Source organism: Serinus canaria, chromosome 21 (assembly GCF_022539315.1).
Source record: "Serinus canaria isolate serCan28SL12 chromosome 21, serCan2020, whole genome shotgun sequence".
In the NCBI taxonomy this organism is placed as follows: Eukaryota; Metazoa; Chordata; class Aves; order Passeriformes; family Fringillidae; genus Serinus; species Serinus canaria.
The window spans coordinates 1,344,146-1,371,941 of NC_066334.1; the positions used below are offsets into that span (position 1 = coordinate 1,344,146).

At 51.6% G+C, this 27,796-nt stretch overlaps 1 protein-coding gene across 1 annotated transcript in view; it reads left to right on the plus strand.

Moving 5' to 3' along the window:
- Positions 1-366: 366 nt before the first annotated feature.
- IFFO2 (intermediate filament family orphan 2) overlaps positions 367-27,796 on the plus strand; it is a 45,481-nt gene continuing 18,051 nt past the window's right edge. Inside the window, exons 1-2 of the mRNA XM_050982618.1 lie at positions 367-1,027; positions 27,495-27,555. Of these exons, the coding sequence (XP_050838575.1) occupies positions 426-1,027; positions 27,495-27,555 (663 nt within the window). The 5' untranslated portion in view covers positions 367-425. The remainder of the gene's footprint in view (positions 1,028-27,494; positions 27,556-27,796) is intronic.

Sequence of the window (27,796 nt, forward strand, 5' to 3'; positions counted from 1 at the left end):
ACGTAAGGGAGGGGCTGCGGCACCTCGGGGCGGGGTAATGCAAATGAGATCTATTGTTATGGAGATGAGAGCCGTGGCTATGGAACGGCACAGGGATCCGGCAATGGGGCGTGGTCATGGAAATGAGATGCTGGGTATGGAAATATGGGGCGTGGTTATGGAAATGAAGGGTGTATATGGAAACAGAGGGCGTGGTTTGGGCCGTGGGCGGTGCCTCGGCCCCGGCTCGCGGGGTTGAGGCGGGGCCGGTCCCGCCCCGCGCTCCCGCCCACAGCCCTCAGAGCCCCCGGAGCGCGGCGGCGGCCGCAGAGACAGCAGCGGCACCGGCACCGGCGCGTCCGCTCCGCACCGCCGGACCCTCCATCGCCGCCGGCACCGCCGGCCCGTCCATCACCGCCGGACCCTCCGCCACCGCCCCCTCCGCCATGAACTCGCTGCTCTTCGGGGAGATGGCCCGCGCCTTCTCTCCCGCCGCCGCCGCCGCCGCCTCCTCCTGCCCGCTGGGCCCCAGCGGCGGCGGCCCCGCGGCGGCCGGGGGGGGGCCGCCGGTGACGGCGGCGCTGCGGAACGACCTGGGCTCCAACATCCACCTGCTCAAGGGGCTGAACGTGCGGTTCCGCTGCTTCCTGGCCAAGGTGCACGAGCTGGAGCGGCGGAACCGGCTGCTGGAGAAGCAGCTGGCGGCCCAGCAGAGCGAGCGCGACCGCCGGCTGCGCTACAAGACCTTCTCCCGAGACCAGGCGGTGCAGACGGACGGCGGGACCCCGCCGCTGGTGCCGCCGCCGGGCCCCGGGCACGGGGCGCTGCCATCGCCGCCGCACTACGGGCGCCTGCCGGGCACCATCTGGAGCTACACCCAGGTGCGGCGCACCGGCGGCGGCGGCCTGGAGACCGTGCAGGGCCCCGGCGTGTCCTGGGTGCACCCGGACGGCGTCGGGGTGCAGATCGACACCATCACCCCCGAGATCCGCGCCCTCTACAACGTGCTGGCCAAAGTCAAGCGGGAGCGCGACGAGTACAAGAGGAAGTGAGTGATGGGGGATGCGGGCGGTCGGCGCTGCACTGCGGGGAAACGGGGCCAGCCCTCCCCGGGAGCGCTCGGGGACAGCGCGGCGGGCGCGGGCACCGCGCTCCCCCTGCCCGGGGGTCGCTGCGGGCTGGGGATGCGCCCCGGGGGTCCTGGGGGCTTTTTTCCCGGGGGAGGGGCGGGGGTTTAACCTCCTACCCAGAAAACTGTGGGATCTATCCCTGGGGGATGGAGAGCCTGGATCTTGCAAGGAGCATTGTCAGCTTAACTGAAAAAAAAAATTATTATATACATGTATATATATACACATACATATATACGTACTTATATATGTACATACATATATAATTTTTTTGTTTAGAAGGGAAATAATCCCTTATTGTATAGCATAGTTATTCCTAAATTTAGCTCGCCTTCTTTTTTTTTTTTGGTCTGATTACTCCACTAGTCGCTTGTGTGTGCCAGCTCCCTGAAATTAGCTCAGTGCTGCAATATTTGGGTTGCAAATACTGCAGGGCAGGGTTTGCACTCCGAGATGTTGCCCAGAATCAGCCAAAACAAAAGCCTTTGTAAGGCCCGCTGCTCTGGAGGTGTCCCCTGGCCTGTGGCAAGCCCTGGGTTGGAATGGTGATGGATGGCGTTCCCTTGGATCGGCTGTGGCAGAGATGGAGGCCAGAGGGGAAAAAAATGTACTTGGGCTTCTGCAGGGAGATTCCTGCATTGTCTGAGGAGCTGCTGTCCTTCGGGGCTGCTCTGCGCTCTCTCGGCTGCAGTTTGGGCGGTTTTAGCCTCAAAATGCATTTCCTGCTGACGAGGCCGGGGTTTTTCCTGCAGACCCCCCCGGCTCCGTCCTCGTTTCCCGCATTTCCCGGCTCCGTGGCCTGCGGAGCGGGGCCGGGTCCCTGTGCCCAGCTCGGCAGACTGCAGTGAGCTCCCTGCACGCTCAGGTCAGCGGCAGCTTTTGGAACAACCTGAAATCAGCTCACGGACATCGCCTGGGAGGGTTCGGTGCCCCAGCGGGGCTCTGTCCCTGGAGCTGGGGTGCCTGGGGTGCTCTGTCCCTCATGGCCGGAAAAAAGGAGCTGCTCCCCGTTTTCCAGCCCGCAGCCGTAGCTGGCGTGGTGGCACGGGCTGGTTTTGGTTTCTGTGGCCGGTCCCGAGGAATGGGAGGAGCAGGGAGCACAAAAAGCGGTGCTGGGTGGGGAAAGGGGATCCCACAGCATGTGGGGTGTGGGTTGTGTCGCTAAAACTGGGGGCTGCTTCTCCTTTTCCCATGGATACTTGGTTTATTCCTGCTTCTGGGGGAAGAGGAGACTTGTGGGCCTTCAAGTTCAGCCTTTTGGGCTGATACAAAGTTGATTTTTCTGCTGTTACTCACTTGTGTAAAGCACATTTTCCCCCCCAGTTAGTGTTCTTGCACACTCAGTGGTTGCATAAACCAGATCAATTCAGCAGAGCAAAGGGGAACCTCAGATCTTATTCTTGCCCTTGAAAGATGTTTTTCCTTGTGGGAGAAAATAAAAGTAATTAACAGGTATCAACATGTCCCATCCCACGTTGGTGATGTTGTGTCTGCAGTGTGGGTTTTGTGGATGCTCATTTCTTTGGAACTGGAGTTGGTCACTGTTCTGTGACCTTCAGTCCCACATGGACAGCACAGCCTTGTTTTTGGGGGTTTGGCTTTTTCCTCTGGGCCTTGAGCTGCCTTGGGCAAGCTCAGGGAGCAGGACTGAGCTGTGTGAATTCCTGCTGGCACTCAGCTGGGATCCATGCCCTGAGCTCTGGGTGCTTCAGGGCTTGGATGGAGTTTGTGCAGGGCTGGACTGCCCTGGCACCTCTATGTGTGTGTGTGCCTGCACTAAATGCACTCCTTGGGGTTCCCTCACCCTGCTGGGATCCCTTTGATGCTCTGGGTTTATTTTGGGAGCCGAGCTCCAGGTGGAGCAGGAGGGGCCTTGTGCCTGTCTCCTGATGGGGCTCTTGGGGCTAATGGAGAGCTGGCCACGAGCACAGGCTCCCAGCCCAGGTGTGTGACCAGGGAAGGAAGGAAGGAAGGAAGGAAGGAAGGAAGGAAGGAAGGAAAATGAAAAGAAATGGAAAGAAAAGGAAAAAACCATTTTATTGCTCAGTCTGAGAGCCAGTAGAGCCCACAGCCTTTGTGGAGCCGCCAGGCCTTGTCACCTCACCCAGGAGCCACCAGCCTACAGCCAAAGACCCTTAAGCAGACAGTGATAATTCCATTTATCTCCTGGGACAAGGGAGCCTTTTCCCCCTTTCCAGGGTGGCCGCTTGGTCCAGGAGGTTGTGGCTACCAAATGTTTGTGGTTTGAAGTGTTTGGCTGTGAGGAAAAGCCAGGCAGGGGAGGAGTGGGACACCGGGGCAGTGCTGGGTGTGCAGGCTCACCTGGGATGTCTCTGGTGTTGTTGATGTCCCACCTGGGAGCTGGGAAAGGCAGGGGTGTAATCCAGAGGGGAAGTAATCCCTTTTGTTTCCTTGCTTTTAAAGGAAAAGCAGCCTTGCTGCTGTAAAATAACAGCGGGAGATCATCCAGGATGTTCTTGCCAATGGAATTCTGCCTGTGCAGTTTCTGGGATTAGCCATGGCTTCATTTGGGGGAAATCTGGGTAATTTCTTTGTTCCATTCCCTCAAATAATTTTCCTTGGATGTTGTAACACAACAGACTGGAGCTCTGAGAGGGCATAGTCAGTCGAGCACACTGATCATGTTTTAACCTGGCTTTTGTTTGTGTCTGAAGCAAAATGAGGAACCCAGCAGATATTTCAGTCCAAAACTGCTTTTGCTTTTTCCTCCAGGTGATATTTTACTCAAATGACGTAGAAATTTGCATATTTTCTACTTACTGTGCTGCCTTAATCTCGTATTTTTTTTTTTAGCAATGATCATGATTTTACACAAGATTATGACTTCAGTGAGAGAGTCAACAACTGGAGGAGTTTTAGAGGGAAAATGGAGTTAAATTAATTTTCTTTATTTTTTAACAGCTATGCTTGCATTTAGAAGAGCTTTTGGACATAGATCTGACTCCAAATCAGATAATTTATTGTTTATCTATCAGATCTTATGTAATTTTTACCTCTTGTTACCCTTTCAGCAGGAAAAAGCAGAATTGTGTTTCTGCAGAATTGCACTTTTGCAGTCAAAGCAGCTCAATAAAAAACACTTTCAGGGACAGCTGACTGAAAACGGAGCAGAGTCACATTTTAAAATTTAAAAGACTAAGGTGAAGTGATTTTTTTTTCTAGACAGAATACTAATACTAATAATAAAAATGATAATAATAATAATAATAATCAGCCGTGGTGCTTCAGGTGCTGCAGGTGAGCCCGAGCAGAGCGGTTCCTCCAGGGGCAGGGCTGGATCCAGGCTCTCTATCCCTGGCTGTGGCCCTCCCTGGCTGGGCTTGGGGTTGGTCCCCTCAGGTTATTCAGGCGAAAAATCTGCTTTTATCTTTCTCTGCCTTTGGGGGAGCCCCTGGGGGCGAGCCCAGCCCTGGCCCGGCTCCTTGGGGATCTTTGTCCCGGTTTTGGGACACTCGGGAGCCTCAGCATCCCCGGGGCACCGCAGGGAGGGCCCTGGGGAGAAGGAGTGGGATTCTCCCCCCAGTTAGTTAATTCGTGTTAATTACTGACCGAGGGGGCTCTGCCGGGACACGTGCAAGGTGTGGCGGTGATGGCCCCGACGTGTCCCCGCCCCGGCTGCCCGGGCTGAGCTGTCACCGTCCCAGAGATCCCTGGGGAAGCCGGTGCATCCCCGAGCGAGCGCTGGGACAGCGGCGGTGACAGGGACAGTGGTGATGGAGCGGTGACAGGGACAGTGGTGATGGTGCTGTGACAGCGAGCGCTGGGACAGTGGCGGTGACAGGGACAGTGGTGATGGAGCGGTGACAGGGACAGTGGTGATGGTGCTGTGACAGCGAGCGCTGGGACAGCGGCGGTGACAGGGACAGTGGTGATGGAGCGGTGACAGGGACAGTGGTGATGGTGCTGTGACAGTGACAGCGCTGCTGTGACAGTGCTGGTGACAGCAGCAGTGCAGGTGTGACAGTGACAGGGTTGCTGTGATGGTGACAGCGGCCATGCAGGTGGGACCGTGATGGTGCTGCTGTGACAGTGGTGGTGCAGTTGTGACAGCAGAAGTGCAGCAGTGACAAGCAGCAGTGCTGCTGTGACAGTGGCAATGCCCCTGTGAGAGTGGCAGTGCAGGTGTGACAGTGGCAGTGGAAGTACCCCAGTGGTAGTGCCCCAATGGCAGTGGCGGTGCCCCCGTGACAGTGACAGTGGCAACATGGGTGTGACAGTGGCAGTACTGCTATGAAAGTGGCAGTGCAGGTGTGACAGTGACAGTGGTGATGTGACAGTACTGCTATGAAAGTGGCAGTGCAGGTGTGACAGTGGCAGTGCAGGTGTGACAGTGGCAATGCAGGTGTGACAGTGCCAGCCCTGCTGTGACAGTGGCAGTGCAGGTGTGACAGTGACAGTGCCAGCCCTGCTGTGACAGTGGCAGTGCCCCAGTGGCAGTGGCAGTGTCCCTGTGTGTGGCCAGCCCAGCTGGCTGCAGCCGTTCCCTCGGTGGCTGTCCCCGAGCCCAGCCCAGCCCCAGTACAGATTTGTATATTTATGGTTCCACGATTACTCTTAATTGCTGCAGATATTGAGTCTGCCAGATGTTGGTTGTCTTTTCCAGCACGGGCTTAGCTGGTACAAAGAGTTGAACTGGAAATAATTGTTTTACCTCGGGATGGTATTTCACTGGGCAGATTAATAAAGTCCACTTGGAAAAGAGATTATCTTAAATTTGCTGCAGCTGGGAAGGACAAAGATTATCATTGTCAAAGGCAGCGCGTCAAAACTCACTGGAGCTTGTTTTTTTTAGAGAAGGGAACTTAATAAAAATGTGCTTAAGATAAGCCCTGGAGGAATGTCTGAGAACTTTTAAGGCTAAAATATCAGCAGTAACAAGATGCAAATGTTCTGCATAGACCCAATCAAAAACAAATAATTTTTTCATCCCCCTGGAGGAATGTAACCAGCGTGGCAGACCTGTCCCTGCCTCAATTGGTCACAGGGCTGGCAGGAACAATCTCTGTGGAAAGCCACCTCTTTAATTCTGCTATTCCTGCTTTTCTTTTTCTGTTTTAGAGGGATAATTATTTTTCAATGTGGCTTTTCACAGAAATTCCGGATTTTCCACTGCTTCCAGAGTAGTGGAAAATCCCTGGTCTGGGGGATTTTTGGCTGCCTCTTACAAGATGTGAAGTTTGATATTAAATGCTGGCTCTGCTGAAACCTGAGACTCAGGCTTGAAAAGCCCCTTTTTCCCTGGCCTGGGAGAACGTCAGTTTTCCTGGTGGAGAAGGGATAAAATTGCCTGATGTGAAATAAACCTTGGCTGTGTGGCACAAATATCCAGTTGTAATTACTGGGTGGAAAGAGGCACTGCTTGGAGCTGTGCAGGTGAAGCCCCATAAGAGTAATATTTCCTTAAACAATTCCATCTTTCCTTCTAGAATGCTGCTCCAGAGACACACATTTAAGGGTGCACACGGTGTCTCTCACAAATTTCAGGTTTATTTATTTTTTTTCCTCATGATACAGCTGGAACCTGGGACTTCTGGGTCGTGGGGATGCAGGAGAAGGTTTGTGGGGAGGGGAGGGTGTTTCTCTTTGATCCTGATTTCTAGCAGTGCTCCACGCTGGGGCTGGGGCTGTGCTTGGAAAATTTAATAGACAAAGAAATCCCTGTGTGTGCCTTCCACTGGTTTGTAATGGGAGGGCTAAGTGTGTTATGACTGACTTGAAGGAGCTGCTGTTATTCTGAACTTTGTCTTTAAATTAGAATTAAAATGATGAGTTTGTAGATGAACTCAGTGGGGAGGAAAATCCCCCCCTTGTGTTGTGGTTGGAGTTTTAAAGGAAAAAACTTCTCCTTGTTTCTCAAGAAGCTTCCCCTGCTGTAGGAGAACCACAGGACTGTGTGTGTATGTTTAGAATTTACCTTTTGATTCCTCCTGTGACTCACTCTGGGCTTTCTGAAGGCAATAAAACCCCAGATTTTCAGAGCTCAGCTCCGAGTAGGTCTGGGAGCAAACCCTCACATAGCTCAGATCTTAAACCCAGAGAATCTCCCCAGATGCTGCAATGTGGGCTGAGGTGGAAGCAAACACAAGAACCAGAGATAACCAGTGATTTCCAGCTCTTCTCCTGGGGCTTTGGGGCAGAGATGCCTCTGGAGTGCTGCACTCGGGGCTCTGCAGCCACCTCCACTCCACAGCTGCTTTTTTGTGGCTCAGGGTTTGTGGTGCTGCTCTGCCAGCTCTGGGGCTGGTTTCCTGCATATGCTTTTCTCTGACTAACTTTACTTTTTTCTGTGCTAGAAATACTCACAGGATGTTGTTTTTTGGTCCTGCGGGGGCCCTGTGGGTCCCTTCCAGCTTGGGATATTCTGATTCTAAATCTCCATCTTGGTGTTTAAAGCCAGCCCTTTTAAAACCAGCTCTTTTAAAACCAACTCTCTTTTTTTGTGTGTTTGGTTGTGTGAGAAAGGAAGAGATTTCTTCCAAATTTTTTGAAGTTTAAAAGCTTAACAATGTCTGTGTGTGCACTGTTCAGAGTGGCTGAAACTCCTGCATAGCCTTGTGACCTCTTCCTATTAAAAATTACCTTGCTCCAAGAACCCTGGAGGGGTTAGTGAGGAATGATAATAAAAGGCAATAAATGATAAGAAATGGCATGAGACTGATATGGCTTGGGAAACAGGGAAATCATGGAAGCACAGGGTGGTTTGGGTTGGAAGGGCCCCAAAGATCCAATTCGAAGCCCTGTGCCATGGAAGGGACACCTCCCACTGTCCCAGGTTTCTCCAGGCCCTGTCCAGCCTGGCCTGGCACTGCCAGGGATCCAGGGGCAGCCACAGCTGAGTGTGGTTTTCTCACATTTCTAACCTTGAACCTCCCACTCTTACATCTGAAGGGAAGGAATTTGCCTCCACTCTGTGATAAATTTGGAATAAGGGACAAAAATATTATTGTAGCAGGGCAATAGCCTGGGCACACTGAGAGCTTCTTGAATTTCAAATATATTGTCAAAAATGCCTTAATTTGGGTCAGCCTCTTCTCCCAGGGAGCAGTGACAGGAGAGGACCCAGCCTTGTGTGGCACCAGGAGAGGTTTGGATTGGGTGTAGGGAAAATTTCCTCATGGAAAAGCTCCCAAAGCCCTGGCAGAGGCTGCCCAGGGAGTGGGGGAGTCACCATCCCTGGGAATGTTCAGAAATGGTCTGGATGTGGCACCTGGGGATGTTTTGGCTGCCTGCTGATGCTGAAGGGGTCGTGTAGGAGGGTGGGATCTGGTTTTGATGCCAAAGAAATCAAGAACTTGTCTGGTGTTTCTTAAGCCCTGGTGTCACCTCGTCCAGGAGCTCTTCTGGTCGGCTCATTATCAGATCTTCCTGCTTCAAATCAAACCTGGATTTTTCCAGGTGATTTACCTGACTTCAGGAAACTTGGGAAAGATTCCCTGACATTCTCCAGTGCTGTGGCAGGAAGTGGCAGCTGGGGGACACACACATTTTTACCGCCACTGCATTACCAAGGTGCTGTGTTTGGAAAATTAAAAATTTAAAAATGAAATTCTCAGCTGTGTTTTCGAAGGCCTGGGAGGCTCTCCCGTGCCCCTGCTGGGAGTGCTGCTGCTCCCTGTGCAGAAATGACATCAGCTGTGGCCTGGCTCCTGCAGGAGGGGAGGGCTGGCAGAGAATGGAGCTCTGTGCCCGCTAACGAAGGGCCCAGCTCGTTAGGGAGCCAGGCCAGCGCCTGTCCCTGCTGAAATCCCAGCAGAGATCCCTGCAGCCCTTTGTCCCTGCATCCAGCACTGCTCCATGTGACTCCCCTGGCTCCCTGTGTCCCACTTCCCCAGAACCTGGCTCATTTGGGTCCCTTTCCAAGGGGGGTTTGGGACTCACCACGTCCTGTTGGCTCTTCGTGCCTGGGCTGTTCCTTCTCGCTGGGGACAGGCTCAGGTGTCCCTTTTTTGGCTTTTCCTGCCAGGAAGCAGCACCATTCCTTGCTCTGAGATGGAATTGCCCTGTGTGTGATCACAGCCCTGCACTGCTGCTGGGTTTGATCTTCAATCTGCCGCTCATTTCAGGGGATTTGTTCTGAATTTGCACTGAAATCCAGTCAAAAACAAGGCTTGGTGGTACAGCCTGCACCTCAGTTCCTTGTAACTTCCCAAATCTCTTGGCTCTGTGGACAAACCATTTAAAATTTCCCACTCTTCAGGGTTTGGGAGCAGGTGAGCTTCACCCAGAGCTCTGTCTTTGGTGCTTTGGGCACTCAGGGTGCCTGGCTTTATTTGCTGTGTGTGCACAGACATCAGCACCTGGAAAAGTGCTGGAAAACCTGACAGCTCCAAGATCCTGGACTAAAAAGAGGAGGAATTAACTTGCTCCTCTTCATGTGGCCAAGGGAAGTTGGTAATTTGCAGTGGCTCATGCAGCCAGGGAATGCTGAAGGAAGTGATGATTTACAGCACCCCCTTCCCTTCAATGCAGTGACTCAGGCTGGGTCCTGAGATCAAAGGGATCCTGCCTCAGGACTGATTCCAAATCTGGGATTCCACTGCAAGAGTCTCTGCCTGTGCATTCTTACAGGTAAATTTGTCTCTGAGGGGAGAAAATACAACTGTGCCATTTTAATTTATTTTTTATAAATGGAGCTCCCTCTGACACAGAGCACAGAATTGAAATTGAGCAGGCCCATGTCAGATCAGTCACAGAATTTGACCCTGACGAGTCACATCTGGTTAAAGAGAAAACCTGGAGTAAATTTACTGAGTTCCATAAATTGGCAGGGAGTGCATTAATATTGAATCACAATGGGGATATTTTAATGTCAATATTTAATATTTCAAACAGCTGCTGTCATTAAAACTGCTGAAGAAATCCCCCCTGTCGCAGGCACAAGAGAAATCTTTATTTCCCTCTCTTCCATATGCTGAAACATTGGGCAGTCTGGAATATTTTCCCAACTCTTTTTCAAAGCTTTCTCCCAAATGACTCTGCCAGAATCACCTCACCTTTGAATCTTTCTGCAATTTTTATTTATTTATTTATTTCTAATTTTTTTTATTTTTGAAATTTTTCCCCTCCCTTTTTTTATTATTTTGTTTCAAGAAAGAGAGAAATTTGGAGTGCAGAGCAGTTAAAAATTCCTAATGTCCTGGGAAATGTGTTCCTGCTAATCTGTATTCCCCCCTGGTGCCGAGCTGCTGGCTGGCAGCAGGAGAGCAGCTTTCCCTGTTCAGGGACAAAGTCACCCTGGGGGTGCTGTCCCACTGCAGAGGGGCTGCCTCCCCTTGGGGAGCACAGAGAAATCTGCAAATCAACCCCTTCTCCCTCCTCCCCCTCCTCTGTTGTTACTGCGTCCAGGATGGGTGAATAAAGTGATTTTTACAGTCTCAGAAGTTAAATTTTGAGTTTGTTAGAAACCACACGTTCCTTTATAGATAGCTATGATAAAGGTGGGCTTGATTGCTCTTTAATCACTGCTTTTTACACTGTTGCTTAATTAGGAGCAACACCCTTCTTGTAAACAGCTTACAATGGACAACACTCTGCCTTGGGGGTTTCCCTTGGGGCCAGGGGATCCCTCTCTCAGTGGATGTGCAGTGCAGGCAGGCTCTTCCCTGCTCCCTTTTGGTGGCTGGAAGAAGGAATTCACTGTTTTTCCACTTCTTATTTAATGGAGGGGAGGGTGGGAGCCTCGTGTGGAGCAGCACTGGGTTAGGGTTAGCTCTGGCTTTGTTTCAGCCCAAGAAATGTTCCCCTGTTTCCAAAGGCAGAGCCTTCTCCTTTTCCCAGCCTTCAGTGGAGCATTAATTCCAGTTTGCTCTTTCTCCTATAAAATTCCCAGTGAGATGGAGCTCCAGGCCTGTGGGCAGGGATTTATTCTCTGGGGCAGCTGTGGTTTGGGGGGTTGGGTCCATGACTCAGCTCCATCCTCCTGTAATCGTGGGGCCCTGGAAGGCAGGGGAGCAAGGTCACTGCCTCAGTCACTCCAGCCCTGTTCCCTGGCCTGTTGCAGTGGGAAAAGCTGGGAGAATTGGGATTGTTCATCCTGGAGAAGCTCTGGAGTGACCTAATTGTGGCCTTCAGTGCCTGAAGGAGCTGCAGGAAGTGTGGAGAGGGATTATTTACAAGGGAGGGAGGCAAGGGACAGGAAGTGGTTTTAAACTAAGAGGGCCAGTTTAGATGGGATTTTGGGGAGGAATCCTTCCCTGTGAGGGTGGGCAGGCCCTGGCACAGGGTGCCCAGATCCTGGATCCCTGGTAGTGCCCAAGGCCAGGCTGGAACAAGCTGGGACCAGGGAAGGTGTCCCTGCCATGGCAGGGGTGACACTGGATCAGCTTTAAGCTCTTTCCAACCCAAACCAGTCTGGTTTTCCATGACTTGAAAACCAAGTCTGTACTGGAGCTCTCCTGCTGCCCATCCCTTCCCTCTACAAATACCTCAGGGCTGCCCCTGCCCTGGCTGTTTATGTCCCCCACTGCTAAAAAGTCAAGTTCTAAACAACTGCAGTTCTTGGAAATGTGTGCAACTGAGGCAGCAAAAGCACCTGGTTTATTTGTGTGAATTGAAGACCGTTCTGCCTTTATATAAATATTTAAAAATGCCTCATCTTGGATTTTATAGCCCTGCTGTCACCTTTATTCATTTGCTTCCCTGTCAATGGCAGAGTGCTGTGGTTAATGGTAATTCTGCAGTCCCCATGATTAACTGGAAGCCCTGAGCTCCAGAGTGATGAGGGCAGCCTGAGCAGGGGCACATTCTGTTCCTGGGCAGGGCTGGGGGGTGTTCAGGTGCCCCTGAAGAGCAGTTTGTTTCCTACCTTCTGTTAACATTTGTGGTACTGCACATTAAATATCTTTACCTTTGTGAAGGCAGTAAAACTCTTTAACTGCAGATGTGGTAATGGCTCTATAGGAGCTCTGCACCTCAAGGGCCATCGGAGCCCTTGAAGAACAGTTTATTTCTTACCCTCTGTTAACATTTGTGTTGTTACAATCTTGGCACTGCACAGAAAATATATTTACATTTTCAAAGGTAATCAAACTCTTCAAATGCAGATAAGGGAATGGATCCGTAGGAGCACTCTTGGGAGTGTTGTGTGTTCCTCAAGTGTCTTCGGAGCCCTTGAAGAGCTTTTTATTTCTTCCCTCGGTTAATCCTCATGTTCTTACAACCCTGACACTGCACATGAAAGCTACCCTTCAATATATTTACATTTTCAAAGGCAATAAAACTCTGGAAATGTAGATAATGGATCCATAGGAGCACTCTAGGAGTTCTGTGCATTCCCTCCAGTGGCAGCGGAGCCCTTGAAGAAAAGTTTATTTCTTTTGAGGTCAGAACCTCCACACTGCACATAAAAGCTGCACTTAAATATATTTACTTTTACAAAGGTCATAAAGCTCTTCACATGGAGATAGTGCATGTGTAGGGCAGTGTTGGGAGGCTTTGCTGTGTCCTAGGTGTGTATTCCACCTGTCTTCCTGACTCCTGGGAGCAGATAAGCTTTATCTCATTGTTTTCTTTGTTCTTTGGTAGGTTCAGAAAAAGTATTTAGGGCTGGCACAGAGATTAGGGTGAGCCGAGCTCTCAGTTTTGAGTTTGGCTCTGTTTTGAGGCTGGTTCTTAAAGGATGTGGTGGAAGAGGGAGATAAACCCAAAGACAAGGTGAGGAGGGCATGGGCACTCCATTATTTTTGCTGCTTCAGGCTGAGGAGCTGCAGAGGGGAACGAAAATCATGCAGTAATGAATTCCAGCAGGTTCCTTTCCACAGAAGGGTGATCCTGATCTATTATCACTTGGTCTTATCAGGGCCTTTCCCAGTGACTGGGGTGATAAGAGCAGCGTGGCTGGGCAGGGAGGGCTATTTATAGACAGCATTTACTCACGGAGTCAGAAAGTAAATAAAGGCCTTTTATGAGAGAGGATGTTCAGCACCAGGGTTCTGAGCCTTGTGCAGGTCCCATTCTAAGAGCTGAGCTCAACCCATGCACATTTCATTACACAGTTCAGTGCTGCCTTACAGGATGGATCAGCTTTTCCCAAAAATGGGGGATTTGTCTGAGTGCTGGGGTGGGAGGAGATGGAACATCCCTGGGTTCCTGTACTGGGGTGGGAGGAGATGGAACATCCCTGGGTTCCTGTACTGGGGTGGGAGGAGATGGAACATCCCTGGGTTCCTGTACTGGGGTGGGAGGAGATGGAACATCCCTGGGTTCCTGTGCTGGGTTCCTGTGCTGGGGTGGGGATGCAGCTGGTGGAAGTGGTGCTGTCCCTGGTGGGCTTGTGCCATCCCAGGGATTTCTTTCCTTTCTTTCAGGTGGTGTGTCCCTGAGAGCAATCCTTCAGGAAGGCTGTCAGCCTGGCTGGGATGGCTTTCCAGGTCTGGGAGTCAGGGGGATAGCCCTGGTTTGCTCCCAGGGTCACACTGAGACCTGTCCTGGCTCACCCTCCTCACCAGAGACCTCGTTGGGAGCCTTGGTGGGACTCCCCCTGGAACAATTCCAGTGCCAGGGAATCCCAGCTCTGTCTGGAGAGCAGGAGACCCAGGGCCCCACTCAAACATCCACCTTCCCCTCTCCACCAGACTGCCCTGAAGTCACGAGGCAGTTGTGAAACAAAATAATCCTCACCCTACATGGACAAGCTTTCCTGTAGTCCCAGGCCTGTGGGCAATCCTGGGAGCTGTGGTGGAGGAGCCTTGCCCAGAGTCATGTGCAGCAGCTGAGAGAATGCACTGTGCTCCCTTGGCAGCCTCCAGGACAGCTTCCACGAGGTGTTTATAGGGGAGAGAAAGGAAAAACATGCCACAGAAGTTTGCCTGGACTTTCCGACAGCTTAGATCTTATTATGGCCTGAAATCCTCCTGGAGCTCCTTGTCTGAGCTGCCAGAACTTTGGCCAAGTCTCTGCTGGTGCTGAGAGGCCTCGGCAGCAGTAGGAGGTGAGAGATGACAAAGGAAATGTCCTGAGCACCATAAAAACACAAATATATTTTTAAAAGGGTGATGCTATGTATTAGAGCACGCTCTTATGTCACCTCCTCAGAGTGGCTGCCAGGCTGGAGCTGTGTGGAATTATTCTGCTTTGTTACAGCATGTTCTTGGTTAGGATTTAAACCTGGTTTGTTGTGGGTTTTGTTTCTCTCCTTCTTTGTGTTCCTGCCCAAGATCCCTCCTCTGTACTAATATTTTTATCAGCTCTGGAAGTCTCCTGCATTCTGGGGATTAAAAAAACCAAAACACAAACCAGAAAAAAGAACTGAGAATTCAGGGTGAAAGAAGAAGGAAAGGTGAGAGAAGAAGAAATACAGGTGTATTTGGAAAAATACGGGTTCTTCTCATGCTACTTAAAGAGTTGAGGGAGAGCCTTGAAAATCAACTCAAGTCTTGTGTTCTGGATTTTATTATGAAGTTCTTGGGGTGCTTGGCCTCCGACGTGAGTCCTGCCAAAGCCTCCCAGTGCTGGCAGTGCCCTTCAGGACCTGTGGGATCCATTTTTGGGTGTTTTATGTTCCTCTGATTCAGATTCACATTCTGAAGGGGAGGTGAAGGAAAAAGAGTTTGAAATGGGGGGAGATGAAACAGGGTGGGACCCCCTGCTTTGGAAACCTCAGGACTTGGAGGCAGTCACATTTCCAGTGCAGTGAGCAAGTCATCTTTGGTGGCAGCTTGCAAAGAGCTTTTGTTTCTTACAAATATCTGCTTAACACCAGGTTCCAGGGCATGGAGTCCTCATGTGGGCAAATCCTGCATCTTAGCAAATCATTAAGGCTCTGTTGAAGGCTGGGATAAGATTTTTCTATTATTTTTGTTCATTTATTTAATTTCAGTTTTCTTCCTATTACACTTGGTCCAGGCATACCGGTGCCCATCCCCTGTAATAATGTTTATTGCATTTGAATAACCGAGGAGCACGAGGCAGTTTCCAAGTGTCCCCAGACAATGGCTGGATTTTGCAGCCATTATCCCGTGACTGAATCCCCCTTCCCAACGATCCCCCCTTCCCAGCGCTGCTCCAGTTCTGCTGGGAGCTGCCTTGTAAACAACGCGGCTCCAGTGGCCAGGAGCCTGGGCTGGGCTGGGCTGGGCTGGGCTCGGTGGGCTGAGCTGGGCTCGGCTGGGCTGGGCTGGGCTGGGCTGGGCTGGGCTGGGCTGGGCTGGGCTGGGCTGGGCTGGGCTCGGTTGGCTGGGCTGGGCTGGGCTGGGCTCGGCTGGGCTGGGCTGGGCTGGGCTCGGCTGGGCTGGGCTCGGCTGGGCTCGGCTGGGCTGGGCTCGGCTGAACTGGGCTCGGCTGGGCTGGGCTGGGCTGGGCTGGGCTGGGCTGGGCTGGGCTGGGCTGAGCTGATCTGTGCTGTGCCATGCCATGATGTGCTCTGCTCTGCTCTGCTGTCAGTACTGCTGGCCTGAGCTGTCCGAAGGGATCACAAGGCAGAGTTACACGCTGCTTCCTCCCCTTTGTCTGCCCCAGCTCTCTGGAGCTGCCTTTCACCTTCCCTACAAGCTTCTCACATTAGCACTTGCACCAGAAGAACTGGAGATGATGAATAGTCCATTTGATGCTTTAGGATTTAGCTTTTCTGTTTTTCACACCCGGCACTGCTTCAGTGTAGAACTCTAAACTCCAGAGCCTGTTCTGCCAGCTGCTGTTCTCCTGTTTTATTCAGATGCAACAATTCCTCCCTGGGCCTGAAACTCAGTGACACCCTCCAGCCTCGGGCCCTGAAAAGTATAAACAAAATTACTTGGGGCAGCAAACTGGGGTAAATGACTTCATCACCTGAAGCTGAAATTGGAGCATTAACCCCTGATATGCAAATGGGGTTAAAAATTTATAATTGTCTGAAAAACTCGTGCCCATCGTCCATTTTGGGTGTGGCCTCGGAGGTTTCTGACTGCCCAAGGTGTATCCATGGAAGGCCTTTGATAAATATTCCCTTTTATTCTCTCTGTCTTGTCTGGTCTCTGTTCTAGGCAGCCATCCCAAGGCATCACATGAGTGAAAAGGGATTTAAAAGCACGGGATGGGCTTCCTCTTCCTGCTCTGCTCTTGCAGGGTCGGCAAAAAAAAACTCCTTCAAGGTGTCCAACCTCTGCCTCTGGTTTGTTCGGGGCTGCCCGGGCCTGGCTGCCAGACCCTCATAGTGAAATTTAACCCCCTGCATGCCATAGGTGGGGAGAGAAACACAGAGCACTTTCTCAGGAGCAGAGAATAACTGGGTTTGGGACTTCTGCAGGAAGTTTAAAACAATATTGGCTTAAATCAGTGCTTTCTTCAGGCTCAGCATCTCTGCCCTTTGCTGAAGCTTTGTAGGAGTCCAGGATCTTCTGCAGCCTTAATGATTCTAAAGCATCTGCTGCTGAGTTTTGGTGGTGTTTTCTTCAAGGAGTGTAGTCATCAGTGAGTTTATTCAGCTGAATTTTCCCAGCAGTTTCTCATATTTGCCTGTGCCACAGTGCTGGGAAAAACACCTGAATGCACCTACACTAAATCCCATGAAATTGCAGCTTGTCAACAGGAGAGCTGTAAAAGAAATGTAAATAAATGTGTGCTCATGAGGGGCTGTCGTTAATGCAGGGGGTTTGTAGTGCTTCTGTTTGCTGGAGGTTCCTTTCCCTGGGAATTCAGATTTGATAATTACCTGTAGCCAGCAGCACTGCCAGCAATGTAATCCTGTGCTTTTCAGCTTGCCTGTTTGCAAAGGAGTCTCAGTAATGACTTTATCTGCAGTTGTGCTAACACTTGTATAGGAGTGGGAGCTTCCATGGGGCTTCTCCCTGAGCTGTGCCCAGCATTGGCCTCCCAGGCCTGGGGAGCATTCCCTGATCCCTCAGTGGCACAGCAGATTAGGGGTTGGTAACGTGCAGAGAGCAGTCTGGAGCTGCTGTTGGGGAGAAAACAGTTTGATCAGAGTGGAGCTAAAAACCAGTGTGGTACAGAGACTGCTGGGGCTCTGAAAAAATGGGATTTCTTCCCAGTTTTAGTTGAGTTCTGTGGAACTTCTCCTCTCCCTTCCATGCAGGGGTTGGAATAAATGGGTCTTTAAAGGGCCATCCAACCCAAACCATTTTCCTTTCCCTCTTTGTTCCACAGTTGTGCAGTCCATGAGTTCCCAGCAGCACCCTGAGACCCCTCAGAGAACACCAGCACAGGAGAAAGCCTTGGAAATATGATGAGCCATGCTCCCAACCTGAAAGCAGGATGTGCCCAGTTTAAATTTGCCTTTTGCTGTTAACCAAAGTCTGGTTGGCTCATTCAGTTTTGTGGCAGCTCACGTGTCCCTGGGTGTCTCTGGTGGCTCCAAGGCTGTCTCAAACAAACGAGGGCCAGTCCCAGAAATTGGGAGTTTAAAGTTCATCACCATATTTCCCTTTATTTTTTACTTCCTAGGGGTAGCTGGCTTTGGAGTGGTTCCTCTTCTCCGTGCTGCCCATTTTCCCCTTCCCCAGTGGTGTTTTTGTCCAGTGTTCCCATTGATGTTTTTCTCATTGTGGACTTGTTTGTGCTTGTTCTCTTGGCTGCTTTTCCGTGATTTCCCAGGGATTTCCCTCTTCCCCGAAGCAGAGGCCCTGCAGACCTTTCCCAGGCTGCTGTTTCCCACCAGGTTCTTTTGCTGGGAACAGTTCTGGGTTGCTGCAGTCCCAGGAAATGGCTGGGAATGGGAGGCAGAGCTGGATTAATCCCTCTCCCCTTCCTGGCAGCTCTGCCTCCCCAAAACCTGCATTTCAGCTGTCAGAAACTGCAGCAGATCCCCACTGCAGAATGATTTGTTCGTGCTTAAGAGCCGTGCATTTGTTCAGGGGTTGTAAACACTGTCAGCAAGGTTTTGACAGGAGTGAAAAATGAATTTTAGTTGCTGGTGCGCAGGGAAAATAAAACCAGCTTTGGCTCTGCCTGCAGTCTGCCAGGGGTAAAACAGAGGGGAAAAGTCATTCCCTGTGAGGCCCTGGCACAGGTTCCCAGAGAAGCTGAGGATTCCTGATCCCTGAAGGTGTCCAAGGCTGGGTTGAACAGGGCTTGGAGCAGCCTGGGATAGTGGAAGGTGTTCCTACCATGGCAAAGGGATTGGCACTGGATCAGCTCTAAGGTCCCTCCCAGCCCAAACCATCCTGGGATTCTGGGAAATCCAATCCTGTGAAATCCAGCTTGGTCTGTTATTTCTTGTGGCTCAGTGCTTGGTCTGTTATTTCTTGTGGCTCAGTGCTGGGACAGGTTGGGCACAGATGTGCAGAGGCAGAGACAGAAAGCAGAGTTTAGTTCTCATTCTGTCTCCGTTCTGTCTCCGTTATCACATCTCAAATTACAGCCTAAGCCTTTCTGCACACCTGGTGGTGTCTTATCAGCCAGAGCAGTTTGTGACTAACCCCAAATCCTTTCTCTGCAGGAAACAGTGTGTTCCTACCATGGCACAACGGTGGGAGGTGTGATAAAATGTACTTTTAATTACACTCCAATTTCTTGAGTGTGGATACTTTATTTATAAAGACTGCACAGGCAGAAGCCTTTTGTGGTTTTGCTGCTCAGGATGTAACTGCTCTGGAGCAGCTCTGATTTCTGAGCTCAGGAGCAGCAGAAGGGCCAGGCTGCAGTGGACAGATGCTGTGAGCTTCCATGAAACTTTGGGAAGGAATTAATTAAGGGATTAATTTCCATGGCCAGGTTCTCCTCAGGAGCATGTACTCCTGGTCATTGTGGGTGGGAGTTGTGGCTTTGGACAACCCTCATGGGTTTAACCTGATAAAATGTTAAAAGTCATTTATATCTGTGGAATAGGCACATCAGTGATGATAATCAGGCTGGGTTCTGTTGCCTTCAGCCTCAGCTTTCTCTCCAGGAGAATAAGAAATGGGAAGAGTGGGCAGCAGAAAGAGGAAGCTGAGATGTACAAAACTTTTCTGTCCAGACTTCTCCTGCTTTGAAACCAGGCCAGTGATGAGATTTTCCTTCACTTGGCTGGGTGTGAGACTGAGCAAACCTCAAGTGCACCATCAACAGGTCTGTGCAAGGCCAGGGGATCTCCTGGGGCTTCCTCACTTGTATGGAGCTCCCTGAGCCCCCCCAGAGCAGCCTCACCTGCCGTGCAGGGCAGGTTCTGAGGGAGTTCCTCGTGTCCTGGGAATGCATTTCTGTGCAAGGGGCTGGGCAGGGACAGCCAGAGGGATCCTGAGCCTGTGCAGGGTTCCCAGGGCAGCTGCAGCAGTGTGGTGGCAGGGAGGGGTCACACAGGAGCGGTGACTCGGAGCCCTGCAGGGTGTCACAGTCCCTGTGGGTCCTCCTGCTCTGCTCAGAGCCCCATAATTTTCCCTCTGAAGGAATGCAGGCACAGCTGCTGCTTTTACTTGATGTTGTTGACCTGTGCTGTCATTAAACCTGGGTTTTGTTTGAACAGCCCGTGTGGGCAGCGAGGAGACACAAAGGAACCTGCAGATGATTTTTATTGTGGTTCCACTGACAGGCTGGAGCATCTGCCTCGCTGGGGGTAATCAGGGGCTCTAATTAGGCAATGTTTTCCTGTAGAGTAACTCCTTTTAGCAATTTTCTTCACAAGGAATTGCTGTTCAAAGGTCTGCTTGCTGCTTTGAGTAGAGCCCAGGTCTGGAATAAGGCTTTAATATTAAACCTCTCCTCTATGGGGAAACACCCAACAGGAGCTGTGCAAAGGGGGCAGGCTCTGCTCTGCAGAGATTTGATGTCTCACCACAGACTCAGGGACAAACTCCCCCATGGCTCTGATGTTTGGGAAGTTTTGCTCTGCAGAGATTTGATGTCTCACAGTAAAGGCTCAGGGATGAACTCCCCTGTGGCTCTGATGTTTGGGAATTTTGATGCTGGAGTGGTTTTTGGCAAAAGAGCTTCTGTGGAGAGGGGTTGCAACAGGCAGAAACACAACTTCACTCAGTGCTGCATCCTCTGTTCCAGCCAGGCTCTAATGGAATCAGCCCTTCCCATTAAATTAATATGTTCTCCATGGAGCCCATCAAGTAACATTTAATTTGCTTCAATGAGGTTGGGCATGTGGGATCAGCATGATCAACGCTTGGGATAATCAGGAGGAATCTCTGTATTGCACAGCATCTTAAAAATGCTCATTTAGACAGAGGTAGCAATTGTGAAGAATCTAATTGGTTGATGCGATTTTATGTCTAATTTAGTGCAAAATGAAAACTGGAAGGAAAATCATCTCTTAGGCAAGGATTCCAAAATCAGAGAGAATGCTGAATTGTTCATTTGTTTTGGGTTTTTTTTTTTCCTTTTTTTTTTTTTTTTTTTTTTTTTTTTTTCTTTTGGTCTCTTGTTTTATTTAACAAGAGCCAGGAGTTTGTAGGTGCCCTGTGCCTGGAAGTGTGCAAGGCCAGGCTGGATGGGGCTTGGAGCACCTGGGGTGGTGGAAGTGTCCTTGCCCATGGCAGAGGGTGCAATGGGATAATCTTTAAGCTCCTTCCAACCCAAGCCACTCTGGGATTCCATGGAAAGTAAAGAAGGCTTCACAGAGCTTTTTATTTAAAATGAAACCATTTTGTGTGGTTCAGACCTTTGGAGCTCCTGCAGCTGTTTGTGTTTCCAATCCCAAACGGCCTTCCAGCCTCAGGAAGGGTTTGGTGAGGGGGCAGAGGTGGCTCCTCCCACGGCTGACAAAGGGTTAAATGGACCTGGCAGTGGAGCAGAGCTTTGGTGTCTCTGAATCTGTTTGAATGGTGTGGAACACGATCCTTTCCCATCCCAAAGTGCCAAACCCCTGCCCAGGCTCCTGCCTTGGCTAGTGCCAGGGTTAAAGCGTGCCTCCCTTGTGTGGGATCAGGTGGGCTCACCTGGGGGCTGCCCAGTCCATGGCAGTGCCATCAGTGCCCAGCACAGTGTCCCCCTGGGCTGCTGCTGGCTGCTCTGTGCCCGTGGGGTGGCATCTGTGGGCACGTCCTGCACCCCTGGGCCAGGCCTGGGCAACTGCCAGGGGCTGAGCGGTGCCAGGGACGCGCCCAGCACAGCGTGGGTCACACACAGTGCCAGCGTGGGTCACACAGTGCCAGCATGGGGTCACATGGTGCCAGCGTCGGTCACACGATGCCAGCGTGGGTCACACAGTGCCAGCGTGGGTCACACACAGTGCCAGCGTGGGTCACATGGTGCCAGCGTGGGTCACACGGTGCCAGCGTGGGTCACACAGTGCCAGCATGGGGTCACACAGTGCCAGCGTGGGTCACACACAGTGCCAGCGTGGGGTCACATGGTGCCAGCGTGGGTCACACAGTGCCAGCGTGGGTCACACACAGTGCCAGCATGGGTCACATGGTGCCAGCGTGGGTCACTCACAGTGCCAGCGTGGGTCACACACAGTGCCAGCGTGGGGTCACATGGTGCCAGCGTGGGTCACACAGTGCCAGCGTGGGTCACACACAGTGCCAGCATGGGTCACATGGTGCCAGCGTGGGGTCACTCACGGTGCCAGCGTGGGTCACACGGTGCCAGCGTGGGGTCACATGGTGCCAGCGTCGGTCACACGATGCCAGCGTGGGTCACACAGTGCCAGCATGGGTCACACACAGTGCCAGCGTGGGGTCACATGGTGCCAGCGTGGGTCACACAGTGCCAGCATGGGTCACACACAGTGCCAGCGTGGGTCACACAGTGCCAGCATGGGTCACACACAGTGCCAGCATGGGTCACATGGTGCCAGCGTGGGTCACTCACAGTGCCAGCGTGGGTCACACACAGTGCCAGCATGGGTCACATGGTGCCAGCAGGGGCATGGCCTCGTGTGGGCACAGCCTCGTGCTCAGGGCTGTGGGTGCCACGCAGTGCCAGCACAGATGTGGCCTTGTGCTCTGGGCTCCTGTGGGTGCCACATGGTGCCATTGTGGGCACAGCCTCGTGCTCTGGGCTCCTGTGGGTGCCACCCGGGCACTGGAGCAGCCCAGCCCTGCTGGGAGGAGGGTGGGAGCACAAGGGCATTCCTGGGATGGGGCACGGCCTCGGGGGCTTCAGTGCTGGGGGCATACCCTGGCAGCCGTGCTGTGCCAGGGGAGGTGCCCCTGTCCCCCAGGAGAGCAGGGCTGGGAGCAGCTGGTGCCACACTGGAGTGCTGCAGGGAAATGCAGCGGTTCTGTTCCTGGTGTGCTCAGTGTTCTGGGGTTGGTGTGTTTGGGAACTGTTAGTTCCTGTCTCCATGGGCATTTTATGGGTACTGCTCAAACCAACGCTTCAGTTTCCCCATGTGGACTTAAACCTGGTAGCTCTGGAGCCCTTCCCTTCCCTTCCCTTCCCTTCCCTTCCCTTCCCTTCCCTTCCCTTCCCTTCCCTTCCCTTCCCTTCCCTTCCCTTCCCTTCCCTTCCCTTCCCTTCCCTTCCCTTCCCTTCCCTTCCCTTCCCTTCCCTTCCCTTCCCTTCCCTCCCTTCCCTTCCCTTCCCTTCCCTGTCCCTCCCTTCCTTCCCTTCCTTCCCTTCCCTTCCCTTCCCTTCCCTCCCTTCCCTTCCCAAACCTTCCCAACCTTCCCAAACCTTCCCTTCCCTTCCCTTCCCTTCCCAAACCTTCCCTTCCCAAACCTTCCCTTCCCTTCCCTTCCCTTCCCAAACCTTCCCTTCCCAAACCTTCCCAAACCCTCCCAAACCTTCCAAAACCTTCCTCTCCCCTGTTGTTCTTTTTGGGATTTTCTTCCCTCCATGACCCTACAAAAAAGGGTCTTCCTGAAGAGTTTTGCTTATGGAACAAACACTTTGTCATTAAGTATGACTTGGTGAATGTTTTATTCCTTGAGGGAGGGATTTTTTTTAATGAAAGAATAATCCAGCTGATACAATCAGGCGTCATTAATGATCAGCTGCTCTGTTTGTGCTTTTCTGCCTTGAGCAAAAACATTCTGAACCCAGCATGTTTGTACCTGGTGCCTTCTGTAAGCACGTTGTTGGTTGGTTAAATCAAACCAGACATCTAAAATCCCTCCAAAAGACAATTACTGAACAGCTCTCTGCAAGGCAAACTTGTCTAGAACTGACTTGCTGTTCCAGAGGGGTTTTTGGGAATCTGCTCCCCTTCCCTGGTCTGTGTTCCTGAACTGCACGTGGTACTGGGACAGGAGGAAGGAAGAGGATCCCATTCCTTGAGAGGGGTTTTGAGGCAGTGCTGCTTCCTTGGGAAGGCTGAGCTGGATCAGAGGCTGGACAGAGTTAGGGAATAAAGCAGGGATTTATTGAAAGGATCTCCTCAAGGGATCCACCTTGGGCAGCACAAGGGCCCAGCCAGGGCTGCACCAAGATGAACCAAAATGGCACAAAATGAACCCAAGATGAACCAAAATGGCACAAAATGAACCCAGAATGGCACAAAATGCATGCCCGCTCCCGGGGTCTCTCCCTGGGATCAGTTCTGCTCCATTTGCACCTTGCACTTCACTGTCCAGTTCCAGCTCCAGCCCATCCAGTCCCATCCTGGTTTTCTCTCTCCAGCCCACGGGGTTTGTGCTCCTGGGCTGAGGTTTGGATCTTTTGTCCTTGGTGCCAGCCGGAGCAGGAATTGTTTTGTCTCCCTGCTCCGTGCAGAGCTCACCATCCCATAATGTGAAGCCCAGACCCAGACACTAAAGCAGCACAGAATGTGAAAATAGAAAAGCCAAACCTGAGCTATCAGCACAGAAGCAGAAAAACACAAAATCTGAACCTGAGGCATCAGTGGCAAAGTGTTTGGGGCTGGTGCCAGCCCAGAGCTCAGTGCAATTCCATGGACACTGAGGCTGGAAAAGCTGGGGAAGCTTTTCAGGGCTGTCATCCCGAGGTGTCTCCATCTCTCTCCTGGGAGCTGCTGGCTGCTCTCCCAACTGCGAGGGAGCAGAGCTGGTCTGTGACTCAGCTTTCCAAGGACACAGCTCGGAGCCCCGCTAATCCTGACTGCCCCGGGGCTTGGTTTGCCCAGTGTCCTTCCCGGAGAGCCGGGCTTCCTTTGTTCTCCTCTCAGACAGCGAGGCAGGGCTGAAGGAGTGACGGAATGGCCCTGGAATGTGAGAATGTGATGTGTCACATCTGGGAAAAAAAGGCTTCAGAAAAGTCAGGCTTGCCCTTTATTTGCGGGTGGATGGGACTGACACGTCCTTGGAAGGTGGGAAAGAAGGGAAAAAAAAAAAAAAACTGGCTTAGGCATGAACAAATTCATGTAGCTGATATTTTTTTAGAAGAAAGAACTAAAAATGTAATAAAAAGCCCCAAAGTCTGGGAGCTTTGGACGGCAACGTTTGTGAGTCAGAAAAAGGATTTTGGGATGCAGCTGGAAACCATTGCAATTGCTGCATGTGAGCCAAGAAATCGAGTGTGCTTGGGGAGCAGCAGCAGCTCATCTCCTGCTGCAGTGGGAAGGCTGCTGGGGGAAGGTTTCCCAGCAGTTTGGCCATTGCAGAACTGTAGGATCTGGAGTCTCCTGGGCTGGAAGGGACCCTCAGGGGTCAGGGAGCTCCTGCTTCCCTCCTGCTGTGCAGAGCTGGGGGTGCTCCCCTCTCCCTGGGATGGAGGCAGCTCCTGGAGCTGTGGGGGCCCTCTGTGGCATTTTGGGCTGCATGCCCTGGTTCTGTGTGCCAGGGAGCACAGGGGCACCACGGCCTGCTGGGGTTACAGTTTGACCTCAGATGGTATCTGAGGAGAGAAATACTGATTAATGTAAATGGCCAGGAGAATAATGGAGTGTGGTGAATAATAAAGACAGCAGAGCCATAATTAGCATCCTCTCAGTGCCCTGACTCCTGGATTTTGGGAATGTGCAGCAGCACAGCTGCCAAGGTCCCTTTAAAGTCGGGTGTGCTGCAGCAAACACAGGATGATCACAGAATGAGCAATCTTCTTATTGTCTCACCTCCCTGGAAGTTGAGATGCACAATTAATCCTCCTCTCCATTGTCATCCCCTGCCTGGCTCTGTCCTTTCCTGACTGTGAATATTCTCCCGAGGTTTAAGTGTGAGGGGAAAGTAAGATTGGCATTTTGAGCTGGTAAATGAGGTTAATCAGCTTGGTGGTGGGTGGGAGGAATGTGCTCTGGGGTTAAGAATTTGATATTAATGGTTAGCAGGACCCTCCTTGCCAGACCTGTGAAAATTCCTTTCAGTCAGGCAGGAACTTTAAAAAAAATTGGTTAAAAACTGGTTAGAACTGATTAAAAATCACCTGATGGTTTTATTGTTGCTGTAATTAAGAGAAACAGGGTCTGTGGGAGGGTGTGTGGAAGGGGCACCTTTCCCCCTCTCCTGAAGAAGACCCTGGTTTGGGTTTGCTGGCAGGAATTAGGGCTGTAAATCTCTGCAAAAAGCACCAAGCGAGGAGGAGGGAGGCTGGTCTGAGCAGGCTGGGGATGTGCAGTTCTGGCAGCTGCCCTGGCTGACCTGCTGGGGGGGAACTCGAATCCTTTCTCCTGCCTTTTGGCAGAGTCAGGGAAAACACACAGATGACGTTCCCCCAAAATCCCTCCCTCCCTCCCTCCCTCTGCAGAAGGCAGGGTGAGGAGGCAACAATTCAGCAGGAGGGCTGGATGCAGCCAGGATCCCTCCCCCCAGGAGTTCAAACCTTGAGAAGCAGCAGATCAATTTTTGCAGTGTCTGCTCGACTCCCCCATCCAGTGGCAGGAGGGGTGATTGCCCTGTCACAGGAGAGGCAGCTCACACACTGCCAGTAGAATTGCCTGCTTTGATTAATTTCACCTTCTCGCCTCTGATATTGGAACGTGAAAGGCAAAGTTGCTATTTTTATAGCAATGCTCATGTAATTAGTACAAAACCCACCCAGGGCATGGAAATCCGAGCTGCAACGTTTGGTGACAAATGCAAATTCCAGCCTAAATATTTTCCCCTGCTTGGCAGTGAATCGATGCTGGTAAAAAGATGCACAACAAGTCCTCCCGCACAAATGCAGCTCTCACAGGCTGCTGTGCTGAGTGTTCTGCCCCCCTGCAGCAGGGAGGAGTGGCTGGGGTGGGAATGTCCTCAGAGCTGCACTGTGTCCTTCCTTCCCTGGCCAAACATCCCCTCTGGTCCTCGCAGGTGGGATGAACTCTGTGCCCAGGGGCTGCTGTGGGCACCAGATCAGCCTCCACGGGCTCATCCTGCATGCAGCCATCCATCCCCACGTGCTTGTGCCTTGGAAAATGGGCTGAATCTCTGCAGTTTGGTGCATTTACCCACTGTGTTTTCAGTGATTCCGTGGATTTCTGGCCTCACAGTTCCAGCTGAACTCTGAGAAGTGTTGAGGTAGCAACAGAAGTGGTTGTGATGGCACGTGGAGAGTCTGTTCACAGGATTCTTTTTGATTTGTGGTATCCAGAGTTTCTTTTCCAGGAGGGTAATTCCTGTTGTCCCAACAGACAGGCAGGTCTGGGGTGGCACTGGGGCCTGTTCAAGGAGGGGCACACGCTTGGCTTTCCCTCTCCTGCCAGACTCAAACCCTGCCCGTGTCTATGGATATGTATCAGTGTTTTTCCAGAATGTTTCCAGTTAAATTTGTCAGATTTGGGGTTTGCTGTAAAGGGTTTCAGAGCTTAAAAACAGAATTTAAAAAAATACAATACAAAAAAACAATATAAAATACAATGCAATATAAAATACAATTATAAAAATAATTGTAGGACCCCTGAATGATTTAGGTTGGAAGCAGCCTTAAAGTCATTTTGTTTCACTCCCTTCCACACAGACCAGGCTGCTCAGAGCCCACTAATGACCTCTGCCACTGTGTGAGCTTTAATTAAACAATTTCATCTCTGTCTCCTTCCCTGGCACCCCCAGCACTGAGAGTGGGCACCCAGCACTCGGGGACTTGGAGTGCTCTCCTGGCAGCTGGAGGGCTGGGAGTGGCTGGGCATGGAGAGTGGTGAGGATTTGGATACAGAGGGCACAGAAACACATGGACTGAACTGGGAAATTGTCACAGTTTTGATTGACACAACTTCCCTGATTCTTTCTGGACCAAAAACTTCCCACCTCATTAGCAGCCAAATATCAAACGAACTGAAAGAGGGGAAATTTAGGTTGGAAATGAGGAATTGTTGCTGTGAGGGTGGGGCCTGGCACAGGCTGCCCAGAGGTGCTGAGGCTGCCCCTGAATCCCTGGCAGTGTCCAGGGCCAGGCTGGAGCACCCTGGGGTGGTGGAAAGTGATCTTTGAGGGGATGGATCCCTGGAATGGTGTCTGTGAGCTCCCTCCCAGCCCAAAGCTCTGTGATTCCCTGGTTCTGCTGGAGGAATGCTGCTCCCTGTGAAAGTGCAGACAGCTTTCCTTCCCTCAGCCTCCCTGCTCTGTCTGAGACCATCTGCTCTGCATTTCCAGTAACTGTCACATTCCCTCCCTCAGCCCGCAGAGCTTGTGATTCTGAGGGGAAGATCTGCTTTTCTCTGTAACTGACACTGCACCTCTTTTCTTCCAGATGGGAAGAGGAGCTGACGAGAAGGATGAGCCTGGAATCCATGGTGGAAACCTTGAGAGAGGTAAGGTTTGGGCAGTGTGGGGTGGAAGGTGCAGGGCTTTCTGCAGCTCTCCTCATGCTGCTCAGCGTTTTATTTGTCTTTTAATTACAAGTTTGCCTCCTGGCTAGAGCAGCTGTGCTGCTGTAGAGGACAGTGCTAACGCTGGGAAGCTGGAGCAGGAAATGACAAAGTTTGTGACAAAGTTTGTGACAAAGTTTGTGACAAAGTGGGAGGAGGGAGTGGAATTTAGAGCTGAGGGTAA